The sequence below is a fragment of the Tachyglossus aculeatus genome, chromosome 3, assembly GCF_015852505.1.
Source record: "Tachyglossus aculeatus isolate mTacAcu1 chromosome 3, mTacAcu1.pri, whole genome shotgun sequence".
NCBI lineage: Eukaryota > Metazoa > Chordata > Mammalia > Monotremata > Tachyglossidae > Tachyglossus > Tachyglossus aculeatus.
The window spans coordinates 16,862,492-16,889,357 of NC_052068.1; the positions used below are offsets into that span (position 1 = coordinate 16,862,492).

General features: G+C 46.7%; 1 protein-coding gene and 1 non-coding gene across 2 annotated transcripts in view; one reads left to right on the forward strand and one right to left on the reverse strand.

The window, feature by feature from the left end:
* ARHGAP22 (Rho GTPase activating protein 22) overlaps window positions 1-26,149 on the forward strand; it is a 372,891-nt gene extending 346,742 nt beyond the window's left edge. The window contains exons 8-9 of the mRNA XM_038743958.1: window positions 4,873-5,746; window positions 25,511-26,149. Of these exons, the coding sequence (XP_038599886.1) occupies window positions 4,873-5,746; window positions 25,511-25,739 (1,103 nt within the window). The 3' untranslated portion in view covers window positions 25,740-26,149. The remainder of the gene's footprint in view (window positions 1-4,872; window positions 5,747-25,510) is intronic.
* Window positions 13,123-13,261, reverse strand: LOC119926417. The gene has a single exon (XR_005450294.1). It is a non-coding gene; the product is annotated as a small nucleolar RNA SNORA7 (small nucleolar RNA).
* Window positions 26,150-26,866: the final 717 nt, after the last annotated feature.

Genomic DNA, 26,866 nt, shown 5'->3' on the forward strand with positions numbered 1-26,866 from the left:
TAAAAATGCCATTTATTAACCGCTTACTATGTGCAAAGCACTGTTCTAAGCGCTGGGGAGGTTACAAGGTGATCAGGTTGTCCCACGGGGGGCTCACAGTCTTCATCCTCATTTTACAGATGAGGTAACTGAGGCACAGGGAAGTAAAGTGACTTACCCAAAGTCACACAGCTGACAATTGGCAGAGCTGTAATTTGAACCCATGACCTCTGACTCCAAAACCCATGCTCTTTCCACTGAGCCACGCTGAGTAGGCTGAGATTCATTGGTCGGGATCAGATTGTAGGTGATCAGGTTGTCCCACGGGGGGCTCACAGTCTTAATCCTCATTTTACAGATGAGGTAACTGAGGCACAGAGAAGTGAAGTGACGTACCCAAAGTCACACAGCTGACAATTGGCAGAGTAGTAATTTGAACCCATGACCTCTGACTCCAAAGCCCACTCTTTCCACTGAGCCACGCTGCTTCTGGTTTGCCCAGTCAGATTCACTTATCATTCCAAATACATCAAGATGACTTTTGTATTTGATTGGCTTTTACCTTTTACTAATTTAGTGAAATTTAAGGTAGTAGCATTTCAGAAATAATGATTAAATCACCACCTCTCCAGTTGTTCCGAGGCTGGGAGAAAAATGGTGAGTTCACTCCAATTCACTCCTAATTAGGGCCATTGTAGTTTCTAGGGGGAGGTGCCTTAGATTGAGGAAGGCAGCCATTCACTAAGAGGGAGGCAACCCTTTGCTGGAGGGAGATGCCTTCCCTCAAAAGGAATTCCCTTTTGATCTCCCAATCTGGTAGCTCTCTCCCTGAAGGCAAAGTGGTTAAACTTCCTACCCCCTAAATTTGCTTTAGCTTGCAAATTTCTTGAGTAGCTGGGTGCTCGGGTGACGGGAAGGGGCCCCCGTTTCCCAGTAACCCCAATTATGGGATTATTTCCTGTAATTGATGGTTGGCCTCCTTGCCAAGCATCCTTCCTCATCATAGATATCTGGCCCGGTGTCTACAGGTAAGGAGACTTCCTGATGATCATCTAGTTTCCCTGCTCCATTCATTCATTCATTCAATCGTATTTATTGAGCGCTTACTGTGTGCAGAGCACTGTACTAAGTACTTGGGATGTACAAGTTGGCAACATATAACAATAATAATAATAATGATGATGGCATTTATTAAGCGCTTACTATGTGCAAAGCACTGTTCTAAGCGCTGGGGAGGTTACAAGGTGATCAGGTTGTCCTGTGGAGGGCTCACAGTCTTAATCCCCATTTTACAGATGAGGTAACTGAGGCCCAGAGAAGTTAAGTGACTTGCCCAAAGTCACACAGCTGACAGTTGGCAGAGCCGGTATTTGAACTCACGACCTCCGACTCCAAAGCCTGTGCTCTTTCCAGAGAGCCATGCTGCTTCCCCAAAATAATAATGATAGCATTTATTAAGCGCTTACTATGTGCAAAGCACTGTTCTAAGCGCTGGGGAGGTTACAAGGTGATCAGGTGGTCCCACGGGGGGCTCACAGTCTTAATCCCCATTTTACAGATGAGGGAACTGAGGCACAGAGAGGTGAAGTGACTTGCCCAAAGCCACACAGCTGACGGAGCCGGGATTTGAACCCATGACTTCTGACTCCAAAGCCGACGCTCTTTCCACTGAGCCAAGCTGCTTCTCATATAGAGACGGTCCCTGCCCCACAGTGGGCTCACAGTCTAGAAGGGGGAGACAGAGAACAGCTCGTCCACAGGAAAGCCCCGTTCCTTTAACTCCCACCGTATGGCCACCCGTTCTCCTGGGCCCAATCAATCAATCAATCGTATTTATTGAGCGCTTACTGTGTGCAGAGCACTGTACTAAGCACTTGGGAAGTACAAGTTGGCAACATATAGAGACAGTCCCTACCCAACAGTGGGCTCACGGTCCCAATCTTCCTAGGCCGACCCGCCGTGGGGGTCGGTGGGTGTCCCTTTTAGTATTCGTTGGAACCGGCTTGCTGGTATTCGTTAAGCGCTTACTATGTGCCAAGCACTGTTCTGAGTGGTGGGGTAGATACAAGGCAATTAGGCTGTCCCACAAGGGGCTCACAGTCTTCATCCCCATTTTACAGATGAGGGAACTGAGGCACAGAGAAGTTAAATCATCATCATCATCAATCGTATTTATTGAGCGCTTACTATGTGCAGAGCACTGTACTAAGTGCTTGGGAAGTACAAATTGGCAACATATAGAGACAGTCCCTACCCAACAGTGGGCTCACAGTCTAAAAGGGGGAGACAGAGAACAAAACCAAACATACTAACAAAATAAAATAAATAGAATAGATATGTACAAATAAAATAAATAGAGTAATAAATATGTACAAACATATATACAGGTGCTGTGGGGAAGGGAAGGCGGTAAATGACTTGCCCAAAGTCACACAGCTGACTCGTGGCGGAGCTGGGATTAGAACCCATGACCTCTGACTCCCAAGCCCCTGCTCTTTCCATTAAGCCAGGCTACTTCTCTGTGGTATCTACTGAGTCCTTGTCCATTAACTGTCAGTCATTCATAAGTAGGTACTGAGTGTCTCGCCTGTGCCGAGCACTGTACTGAGCACATGGGGGAATACAGTAGAATTAGCAGATGTGATCCTTACCCTCAAGGAGTTTACCATCTAACAGGGGAGATGGGTGCTAATAGAATCAGTCAATCAATCATAATCATTGAGCGCTTACTGTGTGCAGAGCACTGTACTAAGCGCTTGGGAAGTACAATTTGGCAACATATAGAGACAGTCCCTACCCAACAGTGGGCTCACAGTCTAAAAGGGGGAGACGGAGAACAAAACCAAACATACTAACAAAATAAAATAAATAGAATAGTTATGTACAAGTAAAATAAAAAATAAATAGAGTAATAAATATGTAGAAACGTATATACAGGTGCCGTGGGGAAGGGAAGGAGGTAAGATGAGGGGGATGGAGAGGGGGACGAGGGGGAGAGGAACGAAGGGGCTTGTCTGGGAAGGCCTCCTACGGGTTACGGGTTAGAGGAAAGCAACAGAGTTTAAAGATACGTCGGGAAGTGTAGACTGCAGACTGTAAGCTCGTTGTGGGTGAGCATCCTGTCCACCAATTCTATCCCTTAGTGCAGTGCTCTGTGCACAGCAAGTGCTCAATAAATACCATTGGTTGATTGACGGGGAGATGGGGAGGAAGTACTGAAATGCTTAGTGGCCATGGAAGGGGCAGGAAGTGGGGAATGATGAGATTGATCAGAGAAACTCTTGGAGGAGAGGGGTTAGTCAGAGAAGACCTCCTGGAGGAGGTGGATTAATCAGGGGAGGCCTCCTGGAGGAGACGGATTAATCAGGGAAGACCTCCTAGAGGAAATGGGTTAATCAGGGAAGACCTCCTGGAGGAGGTGGTATTTCAGAAGACCTTTGAAGAGGAGCAGTGTGGCCCAGTGGAAAGAGCACAGGCTTTGGAGTCAGAGGTCATGGGTTCAAATTCCGGCTCCGCCATTCAATCGTATTTATTGAGCGCTTACTCTGTGCAGTTCACTGTACTAAGCACCAGTTGTCAGCTGGGTGACTTTGGGCAAGTCACTTAACTTCTCTGTGCCTCAGTTACGTCATCTGTAAAATGGGGATTAAGACTGTTTGCCCCACGTGGGACAACCTGATCACCTTGTAACCTCCCCAGCGCTTAGACCAGTGCTTTGCACATAGTAAGCGCTTAATAAATGCCATCATTTTTTTTTCCTCTTTGCCTGTTACCTCATCTGTAAAATGGGGTTTGAGACTGTGAGCCCCACGTGGGACAGGGACTGTGTCTGACCCGATTTGCGTGTATCCACCCCAGAGCTTAGTACAGTGCCTGCACATAAGAAATAGTCATTCATTCATTCAATCGTATTTATTGAGCGCTTACCGTGTGCAGAGCACTGTACTAAGCGCTTGGGAAGTACAAGTTGGCAACGTATAGAGACGGTCCCTACCCAACAGTGGGCTCACAGTCTAGAGGATACCATACCATATTTATTATTATTATATTCCTAGAAGAAGGGAAGGCAGGAGCAAGAACTCGGCCCCGAGAGAGACAAGTACCAGGTAGAGGGGCGGCCTGCAGTTAGACACTCACCAAATAGTGGGGATCGATAGACTGATGGATTGATCTGGGGGAAATCAGCTGTGGTCTCTACTGCTCAAGGCCCCACTGAGAGCTCACCTCCTCCAGGAGGCCTTCCCAGACTGAGCCCCTTCCTTCCTCTCCACCTCGCCCCCCTCTCCATCCCCCCCATCTTACCTCCTTTCCTTCCCCACAGCACCTGTATATATGGATATATGTTTGTACATATTTATTACTCTATTTATTTTACTTGTACATATCTACTCTATTTTATTTTGTTAGTACGTTTGGTTTTGTTCTCCGTCTCCCCCTTTTAGACTGTGAGCCCACTGTTGGGTAGGGACCGTCTCCCTATGTTGCCAACTTGTACTTCCCAAGCGCTTAGTACAGTGCTCTGCACACAGTAAGCGCTCAATAAAAACGATTGATTGATTGATAGAAGATACCATACCATATTTATTATTATTATATTCCTAGAAGAAGGGAAGGCAGGAGCAAGAACTCGGCCCCGAGAGAGACAAGTACCAGGTAGAGGGGCGGCCCGCTGTTAGACACTCACCAGATAGGGGGGATCGATAGACTGATGGTCTTTTAGAGTGTGAGCCCACTGTTGGGTAGGGACTCTCTCTATATGTTGCCAATTTGTACTTCCCAAGCGCTTAGTACGGTGCTCTGCACCCAGTAAGCGCTCAATAAATGCGATCGATGATGATGGATTGATCTGGGGGAAATCAGCTGCGTTCTCTACCGCTCTCCCCCCGCCCCCAGGTACCTCTCTGGTGCAGCAGCTGATGACGGTCTTGATCAGCCAACACAGCCAGCTGTTCACGGCGGTGCCCTCGGCCGTGCCCACGCCCGCCCCGCGCCAGGGCAGCCAAGGCGGGTCCCAGCGCAGCGCCGTGGAGTGGATCTCCGAGGAAGGCGGGGAGGAGGGCCCGTCCGAGCCCGGCGCGTCGAGCCCCGGGGCCGGCCCTCCGCCCGCGCCCCGGGCCGCCTCGCTGGACGCGGCCACGGCCGCCGCCCTGGGCAGGCCCGCCACCAGCCCCGGGAAGCGCGGGCAGACCCTGCCCCACTGGAAGTACTCCTTCCGACAGGCCGGGGCCCGCTCGCTCAGCCCCAAGCCGGGCAGCTCGACGCTGGACGTCTCGGCCCCGGCCTCCTCGGGCGGGAACTGGCTGATGAACGGGCTGTCCTCCCTGCGGGGTCACCGGCGGACCTCCACGGGGGAGCGGGGCAAGGACTCGGGCTCGGCCCAGCGGCTGTCCACCTACGACAACGTGCCCGCGGTCGGCCTCTCCCTGAGCACGCCCAGCGTGGCGGCCACCGCCTGGTCGGCCTCCTCCTGCGAGATCTCCGCCGGCGACTCCATCAGCAGCTGCCCGGCCTGCCGCGCCAGCGACTCTTCGGCCTGCGACTCCCTGCGGACCGAGTGGGCCCCCGCCGGGGGGTCCGCGGACCTGGGCCGCACCAGCAGCGAGGGGCTGGACGCCTGCGGCAGCAGCGTGGGCACCAGCGAGGCCGGCGACTCCGTCGGGCCTTCCAGGGACTCCGCCCTCTGTTCCCGGGCCCTTCAGAGCCTGGTCACGGAGCTCCAGGCCGATCTGGGCAAACAAAGGACTGAGTTCGAATCCAGCATCAAAAGGTAAATGGCGCGGGCGGGATGGGCCGGGCGGGCGGCGTGTTGGCCGAGGACCCGGGCCTTGGCCCCCGGGAGAGAGATGGGGTGGGACAGACGGACAGAGCACGGGCCTGGGGAGTTCTAATTCTGGCTCTGCCGCGTGTCTGCTGTGTGACCTTGGACAAGTCGCTTCACTTCTCTGGGCCTCGGTTACTCATCTGTACGACGGGGGTTAAGACTATGAGCCTCTGTGGGACAGGGGCTGTGTCCAACCTGATGAGCCCACTGTTGGGTAGGGACTGTCTCTATATCATCATCATCATCAATCGTATTTATTGAGTGCTTACTATGTGCAGAGCACTGTACTAAGCGCTTGGGAAGTACAAATTGGCAACATATAGAGACAGTCCCTACCCAACAGTGGGCTCACAGTCTAAAAGGGGGAGACAGAGAACAAAACCAAACATACTAACAAAATAAAATAAATAGAATAGATATGTACAAGTAAAATAAATAAATAAATAAATAGTAATAAATATGTACAAACATATATACATATATACAGTTATATATATATGTATATATATATATATATACATACTCTATATGTTGCCAACTTGTACTTCCCAAGCGCTTAGTACAGTGCTCTGAACACAGTAAGCGCTCAATAAATACGAATGATTGATTGATTGATCTGTCCCGGGGCTTAGAACAATACTTGGCACATAGCGCTTAGCAAGTACTATGCAAATACTACAGTTACTATTATGAACATATACATATATATATATTTATGATGGCATTTATTAAGCACTTACTATGTGCAAAGCACTGTTCTAAGCGCTGGGGAGGTTACAAGGTGATCAGGTTGTCAATCAATCAATCAATCGTATTTATTGAGCACTTACTGTGTGCAGAGCACTGTACTAAGTGCTCGGAAAGTACAAGTTGGCAACATATAGAGACGGTCCCTACCCAACAGTGGGCTCACCCCACGGGGGGCTCACAGTCTTAATCCCCATTTTACAGATGAGGTAACTGAGGCCCAGAGAAGTTAAATGACTTGCCCAGTGTCACACAGCTGGCAAGTGGCGGAGCTGGGATTTGAACCCATGACCTCTGACTCTAAAGCCTGTGCTCTTTCCACTGAGCCACGCTGCTTCTCTATATTATTATTAATAATAATAACCGTGCTTCCAGCCCACACTGCCATTCCTGGGAATGCTCCATTTCCATTGCCAGCGCTAGGCACTGCCATCTCAGCGTGGGGCTAGAGAAGCAGCACGGCGTAGGCCTGGGAGCACAGGCCTCCGAGTCGGAATGTCTTGGGTTTTGTTATCTGTCTCCCCCTTCTATCAATCAATCAATCAATCAATCATATTTATTGAGCGCTTACTGTGTGCAGAGCACTGTGCTAAGCGCTTGGGAAGTATAAGTTCACTCACTCACTCCCTTGGTGACCTCATTCGCTCCCACGGCTTCAACTATCACCTCTACGCTGATGACACCCAGATCTACATCTCTGCCCCTGCTCTCTCCCCCTCCCTCCAGGCTCGCATCTCCTCCTGCCTTCAGGACATCTCCATCTGGATGTCCGCCCGCCACCTAAAGCTCAACATGTCGAAGACTGAGCTCCTTGTCTTCCCTCCCAAACCTTGTCCTCTCCCTGACTTTCCCATCTCTGTTGACGGCACTACCATCCTTCCCGTCTCACAAGCCCGCAACCTTGGTGTCATCCTCGACTCCGCTCTCTCATTCACCCCTCACATCCAAGCCGTCACCAAAACCTGCCGGTCTCAGCTCCGCAACATTGCCAAGATCCGCCCTTTCCTCTCCATGCAAACCGCTACCCTGCTAATTCAAGCTCTCATCCTATCCCGTCTGGACTACTGCACTAGCCTTCTCTCTGATCTCCCATCCTCGTGTCTCTCTCCACTTCAATCCATACTTCATGCTGCTGCCCGGATTATCTTTGTCCAGAAACGCTCTGGACATATCACTCCCCTCCTCAAAAACCTCCAATGGCTACCGATCAATCTGCGCATCAGGCAGAGACTCCTCACCCTGGGCTTCAAGGCTGTCCATCACCTCGCCCCCTCCTACCTCACCTCCCTTCTCTCCTTCTACTGCCCAGCCCGCACCCTCCGCTCCTCCACCACTAATCTCCTCACTGTACCTCGCTCTCGCCTGTCCCGCCATCGACCCCCGGCCCACGTCATCCCCCGGGCCTGGAATGCCCTCCCTCTGCCCATCCGCCAAGCTAGCTCTCTTCCTCCCTTCAAGGCCCTGCTGAGAGCTCACCTCCTCCAGGAGGCCTTCCCAGATTGAGCCCCTTCTTTCCTCTCCCCCTCGTCCCCCTCTCCATCCCCCCGCCTTACCGCCTTCCCCTCCCCACAGCACCTGTATATATGTATATATGGTTGTACATATTTATTACTCTGTTTATTTATTTATTTATTTATTTTACTTGTACATTTCTATCCTACTTATTTTATTTTGTTGGTATGTTTGGTTCTGTTCTCTGTCTCCCCCTTTTAGACTGTGAGCCCACTATCGGGTAGGGACTGTCTCTATGTGATGCCAATTTGTACTTCCCAAGCGCTTAGTACAGTGCTCTGCACATAGTAAGCGCTCAATAAATACGATTGATTGATTGATTGATTGATAAGTTGACAACATATAGAGACAGTCCCTACCCAGTACTGGGCTCACAGTCTAAAAGGGGGAGACAGAGAACAAAACCAAGCATACTAACAAAATAAAATAAATAGAATAGATATGTACAAGTAAAATAAATAAATAGAGTAATAAATCTGTACAAACATATATACATAAATACAGGTACTGTGGGGAAGGGAAGGAGGTAAGATGTGGGGGATGAAGAGGGGGACAAGGAGAGGAAGGAAGGGGCTCAGTCTGGGACTGTGAGCCCACTGTTGGGTAGGGACTGCCTCTATATGTTGCCAACTTGTACTTCCCAAACGCTTAGTACAGTGCTCTGCACACAGTAAGCGCTCAGTAAATACGATTGACTGATTGATTGATTGGGTTCTAAACCCGGCTCCACCACTTGTCTGCTGTGAGGCCTTGGGCAAGTCACCTCATTTTTCTGGGTTTCAGTCACCTCAACTGTAAAATGGGGATTGAGACTGTAAGCCCCACGTAGGACAGGGCTTGTTTCCAGCCCGATTTGCTTGTATCCACCCCAGCGCTTAGTACAGTGCCTGGCACATAGTAAGTGCTTAACAAGTACCCTAATTATTATTATTATTGTACAGTGCAGTCAGAGCTAATTCAGACTCACAGGGAGAGAGAACCTAGATCTTGCGTGGCTCAGTGGAAAGAGCCCGGGATTTGGAGTCAGAGATCGTGGGTTCAAATCCCAGCTCTGCCACTTGTCAGCTGTGTGACTTTGGGCAAGTCACTTCACTTCTCTGGGCCTCAGTTCCCTCATATGGAAAATGGGGATTAAGACTGTGAGCCCCCCTGTGGGACCACCTCATCACCTTGTAACCTCCCCAGCGCTTAGAACAGTGCTCTGCACCTAGTAAGCGCTTAATACCATCATTATTATTATTATCTCCTCCCCATTTTACAGCTGAAGAAACTGAAGCATAGAGAATAATAATAATTCTAATGGCATTTATTAAGCACTTACTAGGTGCAAAGCACTGTTCTAAGCACTGGGGATGTTACAAGGTGATGAGGTGGTCCCACAGGGGGCTCACAGTCTTAATCCCCATTTTACAGATGAGGGAACTGAGGCGCAGAGAAGTTAAGTGACTTGCACAAAGTCACACAGCTGACAATTGGCAGAGCTGGGGTTCGAACCCTCGCCCTTAGGAGGCCTTCCCAGACTGAGCCCCCTCCTCCCCCTTTCCATCCCCCCACCTTACCTCCTTCCCTTCCCCACAGCACCTGTATATATGTATATATGTTTGTACATATTTATTACTCTATATATTTTACTTGTACCTATCTATTCTATTTATTTTATTTTGTTAATATGTTTGGTTTTGTTCTCTGTCTCCCCCTTCTAGACTGTGAGCCCACTGTTGGGTAGGGACTGTCTCTATATGTTGCCAACTTGTAATAATCAATCGTATTTATTGAGCGCTTACTGTGTGCAGAGCACTGTACTAAGCGCTTGGGAAGTGTACTTCCCAAGCGCTTAGTACAGTGCTCTGCACACAGTAAGCGCTCAATAAATACGATCAACTGATTGATTGACCTCTGCCTCCAAAGCCCGGGCTCTTTCCACTGAGCCACGCTGCTTCTCTAAGTCAAGTGACTCTTGGTGTCCAAGCAGGGAATAGAATCTCCGACTCCTGGTTTTAAGCTCTTTCCCTTAAGCCACACTGCTTCTCTATTTCCATCCTCCTTTGGACGGAAACGGTCCCTGGAGCAGGAAAGGAAACACAAGAGTCACCTCTGGAGCTCTGAGCCCCTACCTGGCCTGAGGTGTTATTTTGTGGTGCACCAAAGCGGAGCATTCAAACAGGATTGTTTCAGCAGCCGTCATAATGATAGCTTGGGTTTACAAGAGAACCTTTCATCCGAAGAATGCCGGGCACTTGAAATCCGTCATGGGAAGATCTGGCGGGTTTGCTCCCGAGCCTGTGGGCTCCCTAGTGGTTTAGGGAATCTGTTTGGGAAGAGTTAGGTGTGGCCCTCACTGCCCAGGGGCAAGAGATCCTGATGCCTGACTGCCTGATGACTCCAGCCCTTGCAGCCTCTGGTTTCTATAGTTACCAAATTTAGTTACTAGGCCTCGGGGATTATGACTGAATAAAGACAGGGCATCTCCTACCAGACCTCTGCTCCCTGTCAGTCAGTAAGTCAGTTATATTTATTGAGTGCTTACTGTGTGCAGAGCACTGTACTAAGAGTCTGTTACAGAGAACAAAACTGTACTCAGCACTGGGGAGAGTTCAATACAACAATAACCCCCCCCACACACACACACCACCTGTATATATATATATATATATATATATTATTTATTTATTTTACTTGTGCATATCTATTCTATTTTATTTTGTTAGTATGTTTGGTTTTGTTCTCTGTCTCCCCCTTTTAGACTGTGAGCCCACTGTTGGGTAGGGACCGTCTCTATAGGTTGCCAACTTGTACTTCCCAAGCGCTAAGTACAGTGCTCTGCACACAGTAAGCACTCAGTAAATACGATTGATTGATTGATATGTTTGTACGTATTTATTACTCTATTTGTTTATTTATTTTATTTGTACATGTTCTATTTATTTTATTTTGTTAATATGTTTTGTTTTGTTGTCTCTCCCCCCCTTCTAGACTGTGAGCCCGCTGTTGGGTAGGGACCGTCTCTATATGTTGCCAACTTGTACTTCCCAAGCGCTAAGTACAGTGCTCTGCACACAGTAAGCACTCAATAAATACGATCGATTGATTGATATGTTTGTACGTATTTATTACTCTATTTTATTTGTACATATTCTATTTATTTTATTTTGTTAATACGTTTTGTTTTGTTGTCTCTCCCCCCCTTCTAGACTGTGAGCCCGCTGTTGGGTAGGGACCGTCTCTATATGTTGCCAACTTGTACTTCCCAAGCGCTTAGTACAGTGCTCTGCACACAGTAAGCGCTCAATAAATACGATTGATTGAATGAATGAATGAATGAATGAATAAACAAGCATTCCCTGCCCTCATCTTGGAACTCCATCAGGTAGGGAGTGGTAGGTTATGACAGAATAGAGACAGGGCATCTCCTACCATTCATTCATTCATTCAAGCATATTTATTGAGTGCTTCCTGTGTGCAGAGCACTGTACTAAGCGCTTGGGAAGTACAAGTTGGCAACATATAGAGACGGCCCCTACCCAACAACGGGCTCACAGTCTAGAAGGGGGAGACAGAGAACAAAACAAGTCAATAAAATCAATAGAATAAATATGTACAAATAGAGTAATAAATACATACAAACATACCAGACCTCCGCTCCCTGTCAGTCAGTAAGTCAGTTATATTTATTGAGTGCTTACTGTGTGCAGAGCACTGTACTCAGCACTGGGGAGAGTTCAATACAACAATAAACAAGCATTCCCTGCCCACAACGATCTTGGAACTCCATCAGGTAGGGAGTGGTAGGTTATGACTGAATACAGACAGGGTATCTCCTACCATTCATTCATTCATTCAATCATATTTATTGAGTGCTTACTGTGTGCAGAACACTGTACTAAGCACTTGGGAAGTACAAGTTGGCAACATATAGAGATGGTCCCTACCCAACAATGGGCTCACAGTCTAGAAGGGGGAGACAGAGAACAAAACAATCAATCAATCAATCAATCGTATTTATTGAGCGCTTACTGTGTGCAGAGCACTGTACTAGACTGCACTGTACTAAAAACAAAACATTAACAATATAAAATAAATAGAATAAATATGTACAAATAAAATAGAGTAATAAATACGTACTAACATACCAGATCTCTGATCCCCGTTAGTAAGTCAATTATATTTATTGAGTGATTACTGTGTGCCGAGCACTGTACAAAGCACTGGGGAGAGTTCAATACAACAATAAACAAGCATTCCCTGCCCACAGCGATCTTGGAACTCCATCAGGTAGGGAGTGGTGGGTTAGATTGATTCAGACTTTATTATTGCAAATTGCTTGCTTAGAGACCTGAACGGCAAGAGGAATCTTGTCTTGTCTTATGCCGTCGAGTCATGTCCGACCCATAGCGACGCCATGGACACATCTCTCCCGGAACGCCGCACCTCCATCCTCAGTGCTTCTGGTAGTTTATCCAGGGAGTTTTCTTGGTCAAGATCTGGAAACGGTTTACCATGGCCTCCTTCCGCGCAGTCAACTTGAGTCTCCACCCTCGACTCTCTCCCATGTCGCTAATCTCCTCACTGTACCTCGTTCTCGCCTCTCCCGCCGTCGACCCCCGGCCCACGTCATCCCCCAGGCCTGGAATGCCCTCCCTCTGCCCCTCCGACAAGCTAGCTCTCTTCCTCCCTTCAAGGCCCTGCTGAGAGCTCACCTCCTCCAGGAGGCCTTCCCAGACTGAGCCCCTTCCTTCCTCTCCCCCTCGTCCCCCTCTCCATCCCCCCATCTTACCTCCTTCCCTTCCCCACAGCACCTGTATATATGGTTGTACATATTTATTACTCTATTTATTTATTTATTTATCTTGTACATTTCTATCCTATTTATTTTATTTTGTTGGTATGTTTGGTTCTGTTCTCTGTCTCCCCCTTTTAGACTGTGAGCCCACTGTTGGGTAGGGACTGTCTCTATGTGTTGCCAATTTGTACTTCCCAAGCGCTTAGTACAGTGCTCTGCACATAGTAAGCGCTCAATAAATACGATTGGTTGATTGATTGCTGCCCAGCACACGGGGGATTTGACTTGTAGCAGATTGCCTTCCCCTCGCTAGCCACTGCCCAAGCTAGGAATGGAATGGACCAGGCCACTGCTTGACTCTCCCTCCCGTAGCCGAGACTGGTAGAGGACTGGAAACTCTCCAGGTGTCATCCTGAGAGGGGAAAGAGGAATCTTATAGTTTTCTTTTACTGTAGGTAAATCAATCAATGACATGTATTGAATCTTACTGTGGGCAGAGCAATGTACTAAAAACTCGGCAGGGCACATAGAGGGGGGAAACATGGTCCGTGCATCAAGCAAAACTATTTTTTTGAGCACTGGGGTGGGCAGAGCATGGCATTTATTCATTCATTCAATCGTATTTATTGAGTGTTTACTGTGTGCAGAGCACTGTATTAAGCGCTTGGGAAGTACAAGTCGGCAACATATACAGACGGTCCCTACCCAACAACGGGCTCACGGTCTAGAAGGGGGAGACAGACAACAAAACAACATGTAGACAGGTGTCAAAATTGTCAGAACAAATAGAATTGTGGCTATATGCACATCATTAACACAATAAATAGAATAGTAAATATGTACAAGTAAAATAAATAGAGTAATAAATCTGTACAAATATATACAAGTGCTGTGGGGAAGGGAAGGAGGTAGGGTGGAAGGATGAGGAGGAGGAGAGGAAAAAGGGGGCTCAGTCTGGGAAGGCCTCCTGGAGGAGGTGAGCTCTCAGTAAGGCTTTGACGGGAGGAAGATAGGAGAACGGAAACTTGGAGGCGATGGTGCCCAGGCATTTCCCTAAGCAAGATTTTTAACTTTTCTCCCAAAGAAGTGGATGTCGGGATGAAGTGAGCATGCTCTTTACATTAATTAGGAAGTAGCTGTGAAGTGTCTCAACTTTGCTGAGGCTTCTTCCCCTAATCTATTTTGTACTTTGACCTCCTTTGCCTTGTATGTTGTTAGCTAGCATGGACAAATAGCTTCAGTAGATCTCTAGGAATCAATCCTTCAATGGTATTTACTGAGCGCTTGTGGTATACAGAGCACTGTACTACACACTTGGGAGTGTACAGTACAACATATTGCCTGCCCACAGGCGCATACAGGTTTGAAGGGGGTTGAGGTGCTTGTGGCCAGGGAGCATGTTTATAACTACTGTAATATACTCTCCCGCAGTGGAGTCAGACGACGTGGGTTCTAATTCCGACTAATTTTAGACTGTGAGCCCACTTTTAGACTGTGAGCCCACGGTTGGATAGGGACTATCTCTATATGTTACCAACTTGTACTTCCCAAGCGCTTAGTACAGTGCTCTGCACACAGTAAGCACTCAATAAGTACGATTGATTGATTGAGTCCGCCACTCATCTGCTGTGTGGCCTTAGGCCAGTCACTTCACTTTTTCTATGCCTCAGCTCCCTCATCTGTAAAACCGGGATTAAGACCGTGAGCCCCGCGTGGGACAACCCGATTACCTTGTATCTACCTCAGTGCATAGAACAGTGCTTGGCACATAGTAAACGCTTAACACATACCATCATTATTCATTAATATTTACTATGTAATACAGTGCTCAGCACACAGTAAGTGTTCAATAAATATCACTGATTGATTAAGGAAACCTCCTTCATTTTTTAATAGTAATTATTAAGCACTTTCTATATGCCAGGTACTGTACTAAGCACTGGGATAGATACAAGGTAATCAGACTGGACACAGTCCCTGTCCCGCATAGGTCTTACAGTCTTAATTCCCTTTTTACAGATGAGGTAAGTGGGGTGTAGAGAAGTTAAGTGACTTATCCAGGGTCACACAGCAGATAAAGTAGCAGAGCAAGGATTAGAACCCAAGGCCTCTTGATTCCTCGACCCATGTTCTTTCCACTAGGCCAAGCTGCTGCCCATTACTTAATAATAATAATAGCATGTAATAAGTGCTTCATATGTGCAAATCACTGTTCTAAGCGCTGGGGAGGTTACAAAGTGATCAGGTTGTACTATGGGGGGCTCACAGTCTTCATCCCCATTTTACAGATGAGCTAACTGAGGCCCAGAGAAGTGAAGTGACTTGCCCAAAGTCAGCTGACAATTGGCAGAGCCAGGATTTGAACCCAAGACCTCTGACTCCAAAGCTCATGCTCTTTCCACTGAGCCATGCTCCTTCTCTGAGTAGCCGCGCTACTTCTCACCGCTTCTTATTGAGGATGAGACTCAGTTGGATTGCCACTCTGATCTTTTCTTCTCCGAGCTGAACGCCTAACTCTTTAAAGAGATCACCTTTAGGGGAGTAGCATGGCCTAGTGGAGCACGGGCCTGGGTTCTAATCCTTACTCCACCACTTCTCTGCTGGGTGACCTTGAGCAAGTCACTTCATTCTTCTGTGCTTCGGTTTCTTCACCTAAAAGTATGAACCCCATGCGGGACAGGAACTGTGCCAACCTGAATAATGTGTATCTACTCCAGCACTTACAGCCGTGCTTGACACAAGTTTAACAAATGTCATCCGTCAGTCAGTGGAATTCAGTGAACACTTTGTGCTGAAGTCTGTGCTAAGCACTTGGGAGAGTACAATACAGCAGAATTATTGTATATCTTAATGATGTTAACCTCCAGGAGCTAGAATGAGGGAGCAAATTTGTCAACCATGCACCCGCCTAAGTTTTAAAGGAAGTGGGAGGTGGGGAGGGGTAGAAAAGCTGGCCTATAAATTTAAAAGATGTCTTTTCATTGAATTCCTCCCTTGCCTTATTGGATAAAGGTAATGAATACTTGATGCTAATGAAACAGTACTAATTTCCCCATTTGTAAAAGGAGTTAATGGCTAGTTAAAAGGAGTTACTGAAGTCAGAAATCTACTTGGACAGGAAGGTACTTCCCGAATACAAAGTAGAAGTCACTTAACTTCTCCGTACCTCAGTTACCTCATCTGGAAAATGGGGATCGAGACTGTGAGCCCCAAGTGGGACAGGGACTGCGTCCAACCTGATTTGCTTGTATCCACCCCAGCACTTAGTTCAGTGCCTGGCACATAGTAAGCACTTTAAAAATACCGTAATAATAATTATTATTATTATTTGAACTTGAGCTTCTGTTCTTCGGTGGGGTAAGTGGCTGTCAGCAATCCTTGATGAGAGAGAGGAGTGACCCATTAAGGGGAATAAGCAGCTGGCATACCCGGCTAACGAAAGAGCAAGGATAAAGTGGAAGGTAGAAGAAAGGTCTGAAATCCCAAGGGTCAGGCAAGAGAGGAGAAGACAGGTCAAGATACATTAGGATTCTGGAGAGCAAGTAATTGGGAAATGGCATTGTGCCCTAGGAGAAAGAGCATGGGCCTGGGATCAGATAACCTGAACTCTAATCCTGACTCCACCACTTGTCTGCTGTGTAGCCTTGAGCAAGTCACTTAACTTCTCAATGCCTCAGTTACCTCATCTGTAAAATGGGGACTATGACTGAGAGTCCCATGTGGGCAGGAACTGATTGTGTTGTATCTACCCCACTTAGTAGAGTGCCTGGCAAATGGAAAACACTTAATATTGAAAAAAAAAAATGTCTCTGGCTTTGGAACCCAGAACCAAGATGGCTGGTGGAAAAAAAAAAGACCAGGTTGGGCTCCTGACACAAGTGGTGATCAGTCTATAAATCAAATCGGCGTGTGTGCAATCAATCATCAATCAATCATATTTATTGAGCGCTTGCTGTGTGCAGAGCACTGTACTAAGTGCTTGGGAAGTACAAGTTGGCAACATATAGAGACAGTCCCTACCCAACAGTGGGCTCACAGTCTAAAAGGGGGAGAATTGTACAGAGAACTGCATTAAGTGCTTGGGAGAATACAACAGAGTTGGTAGTTGCGATCCCTGGCCTCAAAGAGTTTTCAGTCTAGAGAGGGTGTAATGCTGCCCATTTTAGTCCTGACCACACCAGGCTTTACTTTTTAGCTCAGAGACTTCTTTCCTCAGATGCCACCGCCAGACAGACAGGTTAGGGGAATTAAGGGTGCAGGGGAGGCACCCCAGAAAGTCTTGCCTGCCTCACTGTGAAAGGAGGGACTGTACTTGGTTGGGAGGGGAAGGAAGGGAGGGGAGAGAGAGAAAGAGAGATCCCGCTATGACAGGAAAACTCACAGGCTACTTGGTGACAGTACGTGTGGTTTTTATTGGTGACCCTGGTTTGCAGTGGAGGCAGAGCTATGATTTTTTTCACCCCCTCACTCAAAATGAACAGGTGACAAGGATCTAGGAATAGCCAACCTCTGCCACTTGCCTGCTGTGTGACTTTGGCCCAAGTCCCTCAACTGCTCAGTGCCTCAATTTCCTCAACTGTAAAAGGGAGATCAAACACTTGTTTACTCTCCCCTCAGACGGAGAGTCCCGTGTGGGACAGGGACTAGCCCTGATCTAATTGTCTTGCATCTACTCCAGCACATAGTACAAATGCCTGGCATATGTTAAGTGTTTAATAAATGCCACAAGGATGATCATCATTATGGGAAGAGAGAGAGTGGGTTAAAAGGGCCAACAGGTCGGAAAGCCACCATTTTAGCCTTTTCATCCCTAACGAGGCACTGTCAGGTCGTGTCAGAGAGCTGAAAACTCCAGCTCAGGAAGCTATGGGGCCGCCCTCCGCACCGGAATTGGCATCTGTGAGTAATGATAATCACCACTGCGGTATTTGTTAAGCGCTTACTATGTGTCAGGCACTGTACCGAGTGCTGGGATAGAGACGAGCAAATCAGGTTGGACACAGTCGCTGCCCCACAGTGCTTACTTTGTGGGGACTGTGGGGCTCACAGTCTCAATCCCCATTTTACAGATGAGGTAACTGAGACCCAGAGAAGTGAAGTGACTTTCCCAAGGTCACAGCAACCAAGTGGCAGAGCAAGGATTAGAGCACATGACGCTCTGACTCCCAAGCCCGTACTCTATCCGCTATGTCATGATACATCTATGAGGGAATAATAATAAAAGCGTGGTATTTAAGTGCTTACTATGTACCAGGCACTGTACTAAGCGCTGGGTGGGTACAAGCAAATTGAGTTGGACACAGTCCCTGTCCCACTTGGGACTCACAGTCTCCACCCCCATTTTACAGATGAGGTAACTAAGACCCAGAGAAGTGAAGCGACTTGCCCAACATCACAAAGCAGACAAGTGGCAGAGCCAGGATTAGAACCCATGACCTTCTGACTCCCACTGCACCATGTTGCTTCTCATATAACAACTGTAGCATTTGTTAAGCACTTTCATTCATTCATTCAATCATATTTATTGAGCGCTTACTGTGTGCAGAGCACTGTGCTAAGCGCTTGGGAAGTACAAGTTGGCAACATATAGAAACAGTCCCTACCCAACAACGGGCTCACAGTCTAGAAGGGGGAGACAGACAACAAAACATGTGGTCAGGTGTCAAGTCAACAAAATAAATAGAAGTAAAGCTAGAAGCACATCATTGACAAAATAAATAGTAAATATGTACAAGTAAAATAGAGTAATAAATCTGTACAAACATATACAGGTGCTGTGGGGAGGGGAAGGAGGCAGGGTGGGGGTGATGGGGAAGGGGAAAGGAAAAAGGGGGCTCAGTGTGGGAAGGCCTCCTGGAGGAGGTGAGCTCTCAGTAGGGCTTTGAAGGGAGGAAGAGAGCTAGCTTGGCGGATGGGCAGAGGGAGGGCATTCCAGGCCAGGGGGAGGACGTGGGCCGGGGGTCGACGGCGGGACAGGCGAGAGCGAGGTACGGTGAGGAGATTAGCGGCAGAGGAGCGGAGGGTGCGGGGTGGGCTGGAGAAGGAGAGAAGGGAGGTGAGGTAGGAGGCGGCGAGGTGATGGACAGCCACTTACAATGTGCTAGACACTGTACTATGCGCTGGGATGGATGGAAGCAAATCAGGTTGAACAAAATCCTTATCCTTCCTTCCCCACTCTGGGAGGGGATGGAATGGAGCCTGAGGAAGCCCATTCACTGAGTATCATGCAGTACAAACTGTGGGGATTTCCAAAATGGACGGGGCCGGTGAGCTATTTGCCAGAAGGGAGAAACCCTCTCTTGGGCTTTGAATAATAGCTGTGGTATTTGTAAGAGTGCTTACTTTGTGCCGAGCGCAGAACTCACCCCTAGGTAGAGAAGCAGCGTGGCTCAGTGGAAAGAGCCCGGGCTTTGGAATCAGAGGTCATGGTTTCAAATCCCGGCTCCACCACAAGTCTGCTGTGTGACCTTGGGAAAGTCACTTAACTTCTCTGAGCCTCAGTTACCTCATCTGTAAAAATGGGGATTAAGACTGTGAGCCCCCCATGGGACAACTCGATCACATTGTATCCCCCCCAGCACTTAGAACCATTATTATATGTGATCATCAGATCGGACACAGTTCCTGTCCCACAAGGGGCTTACGGGAGGGGAAACAGGTATTGAATCTTCATTTTACAAATGAAGAAAATGAAGCCCAGAAAAGTTAGTGACTTGCCCTAGGTCACACAGCAGGCTAGTGGTTGAGCTGGAATTAGAATCCAGTCCTCCGACTCACAGGCCTGTGCTCTTTCCACTAGGCTTTACTGCTTCTCCTCCGGCTGGACTGAAATATCATTTAGGGTGTCTGTTAGGGTCACAGCTCCGTGAAATGTCTCTACTAGTCTGGAATTCTCCCTGGTGGCAATTCATTCATTCATTCGATCGTATTTACTGAGCGCTCACTGTGTGCAGAGCACTGAGCAATTAAAGTTACCCTTGCAGGGCAGCCCAACCCAGTGTACTCAGAGTCTCCACCTAAGCTGAGAGAAGCCTGAACTTTCCCTTGAACTCTATCAGCAATTTGTTGTTTGGCTTTTGGGCAGGTCATTCTCCTCTCCTGTGACTCAGTTTCTCCATGGGTGTTGGCAGTAACCATCCTTCCCCTTTAGCACTTGGGGTGGTGTAAGGTTTATGAGATAATTATGTCTTCTAAGCTCCCTGGATGAAAGGCAAAATAGAGCTAAATATCATTGTTATTAAATCTCTGGACAACATAGGAGGCTAGGGGAGGATGAGCTAGGTATTAGTAATGGTTTTGTGTCTCGTGTTCATACCTGAATTTTTGGGGTGTGTGTGGGTGGGAAGTGCTACATATGCAGCTCTGATGGCTTCTAGCTGCGTCCCATAGGAATGGAACACCAGGCCAGGGCTGTATATATATATATATGTATACACCTATATATATACCTATATATATACCTATATATATATATATATATATATATATATATATATATATATATAGGTATTTAAACGCTTACTATGTGCCAGACACTGTACTAAGTGCTGGAGTAGGTATAACGTATTTGGTAATTGGGCTGGACACAGTCCCTGTCCCACGTGGGGCTCACAGTCTCAATCATCATCATCATCATCATCATCATCATCATCAATCGTATTTATTGAGCGCTTACTGTGTGCAGAGCACTGTACTAAGCGCTTGGGAAGTCCAAGTTGGCAACATATAGAGACAGTCCCTACCCAACAGTGGGCTCACAGTCTAAAAGGGGGAGACAGAGAACAAAACCAAACATACTAACAAAATAAAATAAATAGAATAGATAGAAAATAAATAGAATAGATAGAATAGATTTAGAAAAGAGAATAGATTTAGAATAGAGAATAGACTATAGATTTAGAAGAGAAATAGAATAGAATAGATCAATCCTCATTTTACAGATGAGGGAACTGAGGCACAGAGACTTGCCCAAGATCACACAGCAGACAAGTGGCAGACTAGAACCCAGGTCTTTCTGACTCCTGGGCCCATGGTCTATCAATTAGACCACACTGCCTTCCCCTAAAGGAATCAATCAATCAATCAATCGTATTTATTGAGCGCTTACTGTGTGCGGAGCACTGTACTAAGCGCTTGGGAAGTACAAGCTGGCGACATATAGAGACAGTCCCTACCCAACAGTGGGCTCACAGTCTAAAAGGGGGAGACAGAGAACAAAACCAAACATACTAACAAAATAAAATAAATAGAATAGATAAAAAATAAATAGAATAGATAGAATAGATTTAGAAAAGAGAATAAATTTAGAATAGAGAATAGTATAGAGATTTAGAAGAGAAATAGAATAGAATAGATCAATCCCCATTTTACAGGTGAGGGAACTGAGGCACAGAGACTTGCCCAAGATCACACAGCAGACAAGCGGCAGACTAGAACCCAGGTCTTTCTGACTCCCGGGCCCATGGTCCATCAAATTAGACCACACTGCCTTCCCCTAAAGGAATCAATCAATCAATCATATTTATTGAGCGCTTACTGTGTGCAGAGCACTGTACTAAGCACTTGGGAAGTACAAGTTGGTAACATATAGAGACAGTCCCTACCCAACAGCGGGCTCACAGTCTAAAAGGGGCAGGGAGAGAACAAAACCAAACATACTAACAAAATAAAATAAATAGAATAGATAAAAAATAAATACAATAGATAAAATAAATAGAATAGATTTAGAATAGAGAATAGATTTAGAATAGAGAACAGACTATAGATTTAGAATAGAAATAGAATAGAATAGATCAATCCCCATTTTACAGATGAGGGAACTGAGGCACAGAGACTTGCCCAAGATCACACAGCAGACAAGTGGCAGACTAGAACCCAGGTCTTTCTGACTCCCGGGCCCATGGTCTATCAATTAGACCACACTGCCTTCCCCTAAAGGAATCAATCAATCAATCGTATTTATTGAGCGCTTACTGTGTGCAGAGCACTGTACTAAGCGCTTGGGAAGTACAAGCTGGCAACATAGAGAGACAGTCCCTACCCAACAGTGGGCTCACAGTCTAGAAGAATCAAGCTCACAGACCCTGATTCTTCCATTTTTAAATTCTGGTTTTCTTTGACTGCATCTACACAAACACTTTTCAGTGGGATTCTTCCTCTTCCCCCCCAAAATGTTAATCCAAGCCCCTGGATATTTCTGGTGAAATTTTTCAGGCCCAAATTCGCGTGGGATTCTCCAACTGCGGGCATGGTCGGAGGCAGAGTGGTTGCTAGAAGCAGATGCTTTTCCCAATTGGGGGAAGAAGTTCACAAGTGGGGAAAGGAGGGACCGGAGGTGGGGCAGAGCTAGCCCAGTGGTATTTATTGAGCGCTTACTGTGGGCAGAGCTCTGTACTAAGCGCTTGGGGGAGCACAATACAACAGAGTTGGTAGGCATAGTCCCTTCCCACAAGGAGCTGAGTGTGTGATGTTAATGTCCACCGGTGGCCATGAGCAAGTCATACTAGTAAGGTCTCCATCCCCCACATCTTACCTCCTTCCCTTCCCCACAGCACCTGTATATATGTATATATGTTTGTACATATTTATTACTCTATTTATTTTACTTGTACCTATCTATTCTATTCATTTTATTTTGTTAGTATGTTTGGTTTTGTCCTCTGTCTCCCCCTTCTAGACTGTGAGCCCACTGTTGGGTAGGGACTGTCTCTATATGTTGCCAGCTTGTACATCCCAAGCACTTAGTACAGTGCTCTGCACACAGTAAGTGCTCAATAAATACGATTGATTGATTGATTGATTGATAGTAAGGTGTGTGTTTAGCAGCGTGGCTCAGTGGAGAGAGCCCGGGCTTTGGAGTCAGAAGTCACGGGTTCAAATCCCGGCTCCACCAATTCATTCATTCATCCAATCGTATTTATTGAGCGTTTACTGTGTGCAGAGCACTGTACTAAGCGCTTGGGAAGTACAAGTTGGCAACAAGTTGGCTGCTTTGAGAAGCAGCGTGGCTCAGTGGAAAGAGCCCGGGCTTTGGAGTCAGAGGTCATGGGTTCAAACCCCGGCTCCGCCAATTGGCAGCTGTGTGACTTTGGGCAAGTCACTTCACTTCTCTGGGCCTCAGTTCCCTCATCTGTAAAATGGGGATTAAGACTGTGAGCCCCCCGTGGGACCACCTGATCACCTTGTAACCTCCCCAGCGCTTAGAACAGTGCTTTGCACATAGTAAGTGCTTAACAAATGCCATCATCATTATTATTATATAGAGATGGTCCCTACCCAACAACAGGCTCACAGTCTTGTCCGCTGTGTGACTTTGGACAAGTCACTTAACTTCTCTGTGCCTCAGTTACCTCATCTGTAAAATGGGGATGATGACTGTGAGCCCCCTGTGGGACAACCAGATCACCTTGTACCCTCCCCAGTACTTAGAACAGTGCTTTGCACATAGTAAGTGCTAAATAAATGCCATCATCATTATTATTATTAGTCCTTAGTACAAACATGTTAAAATATTCTAAATCAAAAGGAAGCAGTTCATGTATGAAGCAGCAGGTCATAGTGGAAACAGCACAGGACTGGGAATCAGGGGACTTGGATTCTAATCCCGACTCTGCCATGCCTGCTGTGTGGCCTTGGTTAAAAGTCACCCACTCTGTGGCTCAGTTTCCTCAACTGCAAACTGGGGGCTCAATATCCGCTCTCTGACTCTAAGACTCTGAGCCCCATGAGAGGCAGGGCCTGCGTCCAGTTTGATGATAATAATAATAATAATGATGGCATTTATTAAGCACTTACTATGTGCAAAGCACTGTTCTAAGCACTGGGGAGGTTACAAGGCAATCAGGTTGTCCCACAGGGAGCTCACAGTCTTAATCCCCATTTTACGGATGAGGTAACTGAGGCACAGAGAAGTTAAGTGACTTGCCCAAAGTCACACAGCTGACAATTGGCAGAGCTGGGATTTGAACCCGGGATTATCGTGTACCTATCTCAGCGCTTGGCCCAGTGCTTGGCACGTAATAAGAGGTTAACACCCAACCTTTACAGTGGATGGGACTATTTTGTAAGACAAGGAGCCATGACTCCGGCAGCTGCAGCCTCCCTGACTCCAGCCCAATTAGCGTCTCCCTCTTTAAACTCGTAGGGATCTGGTCCTTTCCTCCTTGCTTGGGAGGAGATGGCGCCCGGGACATCCCAAGCTCATGAAAAACTCCCCAGTCCCAAGCCGCAGTGGGGAACGTGTGATCCCAAAGCCCCAGCAGGCTCCGGGGCGGGTGAAGAAATGGGTAACTCCCTGCTTGGGCTTGGAAAATTCTGTATTCCGCACCTAAGTGGCAGAAATTCCTCCAAGCTGTGACATATGGGGATGATGACTGTGAGCCCCACGTGGGACAACCTGTTCACCTTGTACCCCCCGCCCCCCCCCGCACTTAGAACAGTGCTTCGCACATAGTAAGCACTTAACAGAAGCCATCATTATTATATGGGCTTGTGGTGGTACTGCTTTGGCTCTCCTTGAAGTCTAGTAAGTGACTGAGAACACGTGACAGACCTGAATTGAAGGGTGGTGGGGAAAGTGACAGCTAGATTATACTACATATCTATTCTACTTATTTTATTTTGTTAGTATGTTTGGTTTTGTTCTCTGTCTCCCCCTTTTAGTCTGTGAGCCCACTGTTGCATAGGGATTGTCTCTATATGTTGCCAATTTGTACTTCCCAAGCGCTTAGTACAGTGCTCTGCACATAGTAAGCGCTCAATAAGTACGATTGATGATGATGATGATGATGATTATTCATTCAATTCATTCATTCATTCAATTGTATTTATTGAGTGCTTACTGGGTGCAGAGCACTGTACTAAGCTCGTAGGAGAGTACAATACATAATAAACAGATGCATTCCCTGCCCACAATGAGCTTACAGTTTAGCATGAGCTTATGGGCTTCCTAAGCGCTTAGTACAGTGTTCCTCTAGAGTATAAGCTCCCTTGAGACCATAAGCTCATTTTGGGAAGGGGACATGTCTGCTCATTCATTCATTGTCAGTCATATTTATTAAGCACGTACTGTGAACAAAGCACTTTACCATGGGCTTTGACTGTGAGCTTTTAGACTGTGAGCCCACTGTTGGGTAGGGACTGTCTCTATATGTTGCCAATTTGTACTTCCCAAGCGCTTAGTACAGTGCTCTGCACACAGTAAGCGCTCAATAAATATGATTGATGATGATGGGCTTGGGAGAGTTCGACATAACAGACACATTCCTACTTACGACCAACTCATTCTGTTGTACTCTCCCAAGTACTCTGCACATAGTAAGTGCTCAATAAATATGATTGCTGTATATGTAATAAGGGTACATTAAATACTAACGACTGTTGGATTTTTAATAGTAGTAGTAATGGCATTGAGCACCTGAGCAGCTAGAAATGACAGTATTAATCATCAATAACTATTACACTTCGAGTGCAGCGAACTAGTAGACACAATTCCTACCCTCAAGGAGTAGGATATAGGGGATTTTAATATATTTCAATATAGGGGATTTTAGTAATTTTAAAGTCTCCAGTGCTGTTGAGGCCATTAGAGTCACTCCCGTCTCGTTGAATGTGAGAATTCCAAATTCCCTGCAACCGAACACTAAAATGCTGTCTCTTTTCTTGGTTTTAAGAATCGAAGAAACCAGCACCGAGCTGAGGACGCAAATGGCAAGATTGGAAGAGGAGCTGGATCAGGAGCGAAAGAAATACACAATGCTGGAAATCAAACTGAGAAACTCAGAACGTGCTAGGGAGGATGCAGAGAAAAGAAACCAGCTTCTCCAGAAGGAAATGGAAGAATTTTTTTCGACACTGGGAAGCCTAACTCGGGGGGCCAGAAGCACTAAAGTAGCAAAGTAGAGGAAACTGAAGAGTGATACAATTCTGTCTTTTTGGTTTTTGATTTTTGTTTTGCATTCCCCACAGAGCAGCTGATCGCTGCTTCCTCTTGTCTACTCGTGTATCATGAGTAATAGCGAAGCGACTCAATGCCCCTTCGCACCGTTGTCCTGGTTTACATATGCTATCTTATTGGGGCTATCAGGGAAATTAAAAGGGCGACTCGACTGCACCTTGGCCGTGCTTTGGGTGGGGGACACAACATCTGATGTGCCTTTAGGGACAGGCTATTTGGAGCTCACCCACCCAGGGGACCCGGCGGGGGCTCTGTGTCTGCGGCCCCTCCGGCCGGGAAGCGGGAGTTCAGTCCGTGGGTCGAATGAAACCGAACATGAAAATGTGCATTCTTGATTAAATTTGCTTTAAAAACATGTCCGCTTGAAGGCTGGAAGTTTCTTCTAACTGCTGATAGTAAGAAAGTTTAACTAATCAATGATAATGATAATAATAAAACATGTGCCAAACACTATACAAAGTGCTGGGGTGATCAAGTAATCGGGGACCACATGGGGCTCACAGTCTAAGTAGGAAGGAGAACAGGTCCTGAATCCCCATTTTGCAGATGAGGGAGCTGAGGCACAAAGACGTTTTTTTTTGTTTGTTTTAAGTGGAATTGGTTAAATGTTATATAAATACTGGGGTACATAGATACAAGCTAATCGGGTTGGACACAGGCCAGGAGAAGCAGCGTGGCTCAGTGGAAAGAGCACGGACTTTGGAGTCAGAGGTCATGGGTTCAAATCCTGGCTCTGTCATCATCATCAATCGTATTTATTGAGCGCTTACTATGTGCAGAGCACTGTACTAAGCGCTTGGGAAGTACAAATTGGCAACATATAGAGATAGTCCCTACCCAACAGTGGGCTCACAGTCTAAAAGGGGGAGACAGAGAACAAAACCAAACAAAATAAAATAAATAGAATAGATATGTACAAATAAAATAGAGTAGTAAATATGTACAAACATATATACAATATATACATATATACACCTGTCAGCTGTGTGATTTTGGGCAAGTCAATTCACTTCTCCGGGCCTCAGTTACCTCATCTGTAAAATGAGGATTAAAACTGTGAGCCCCCCGTGGG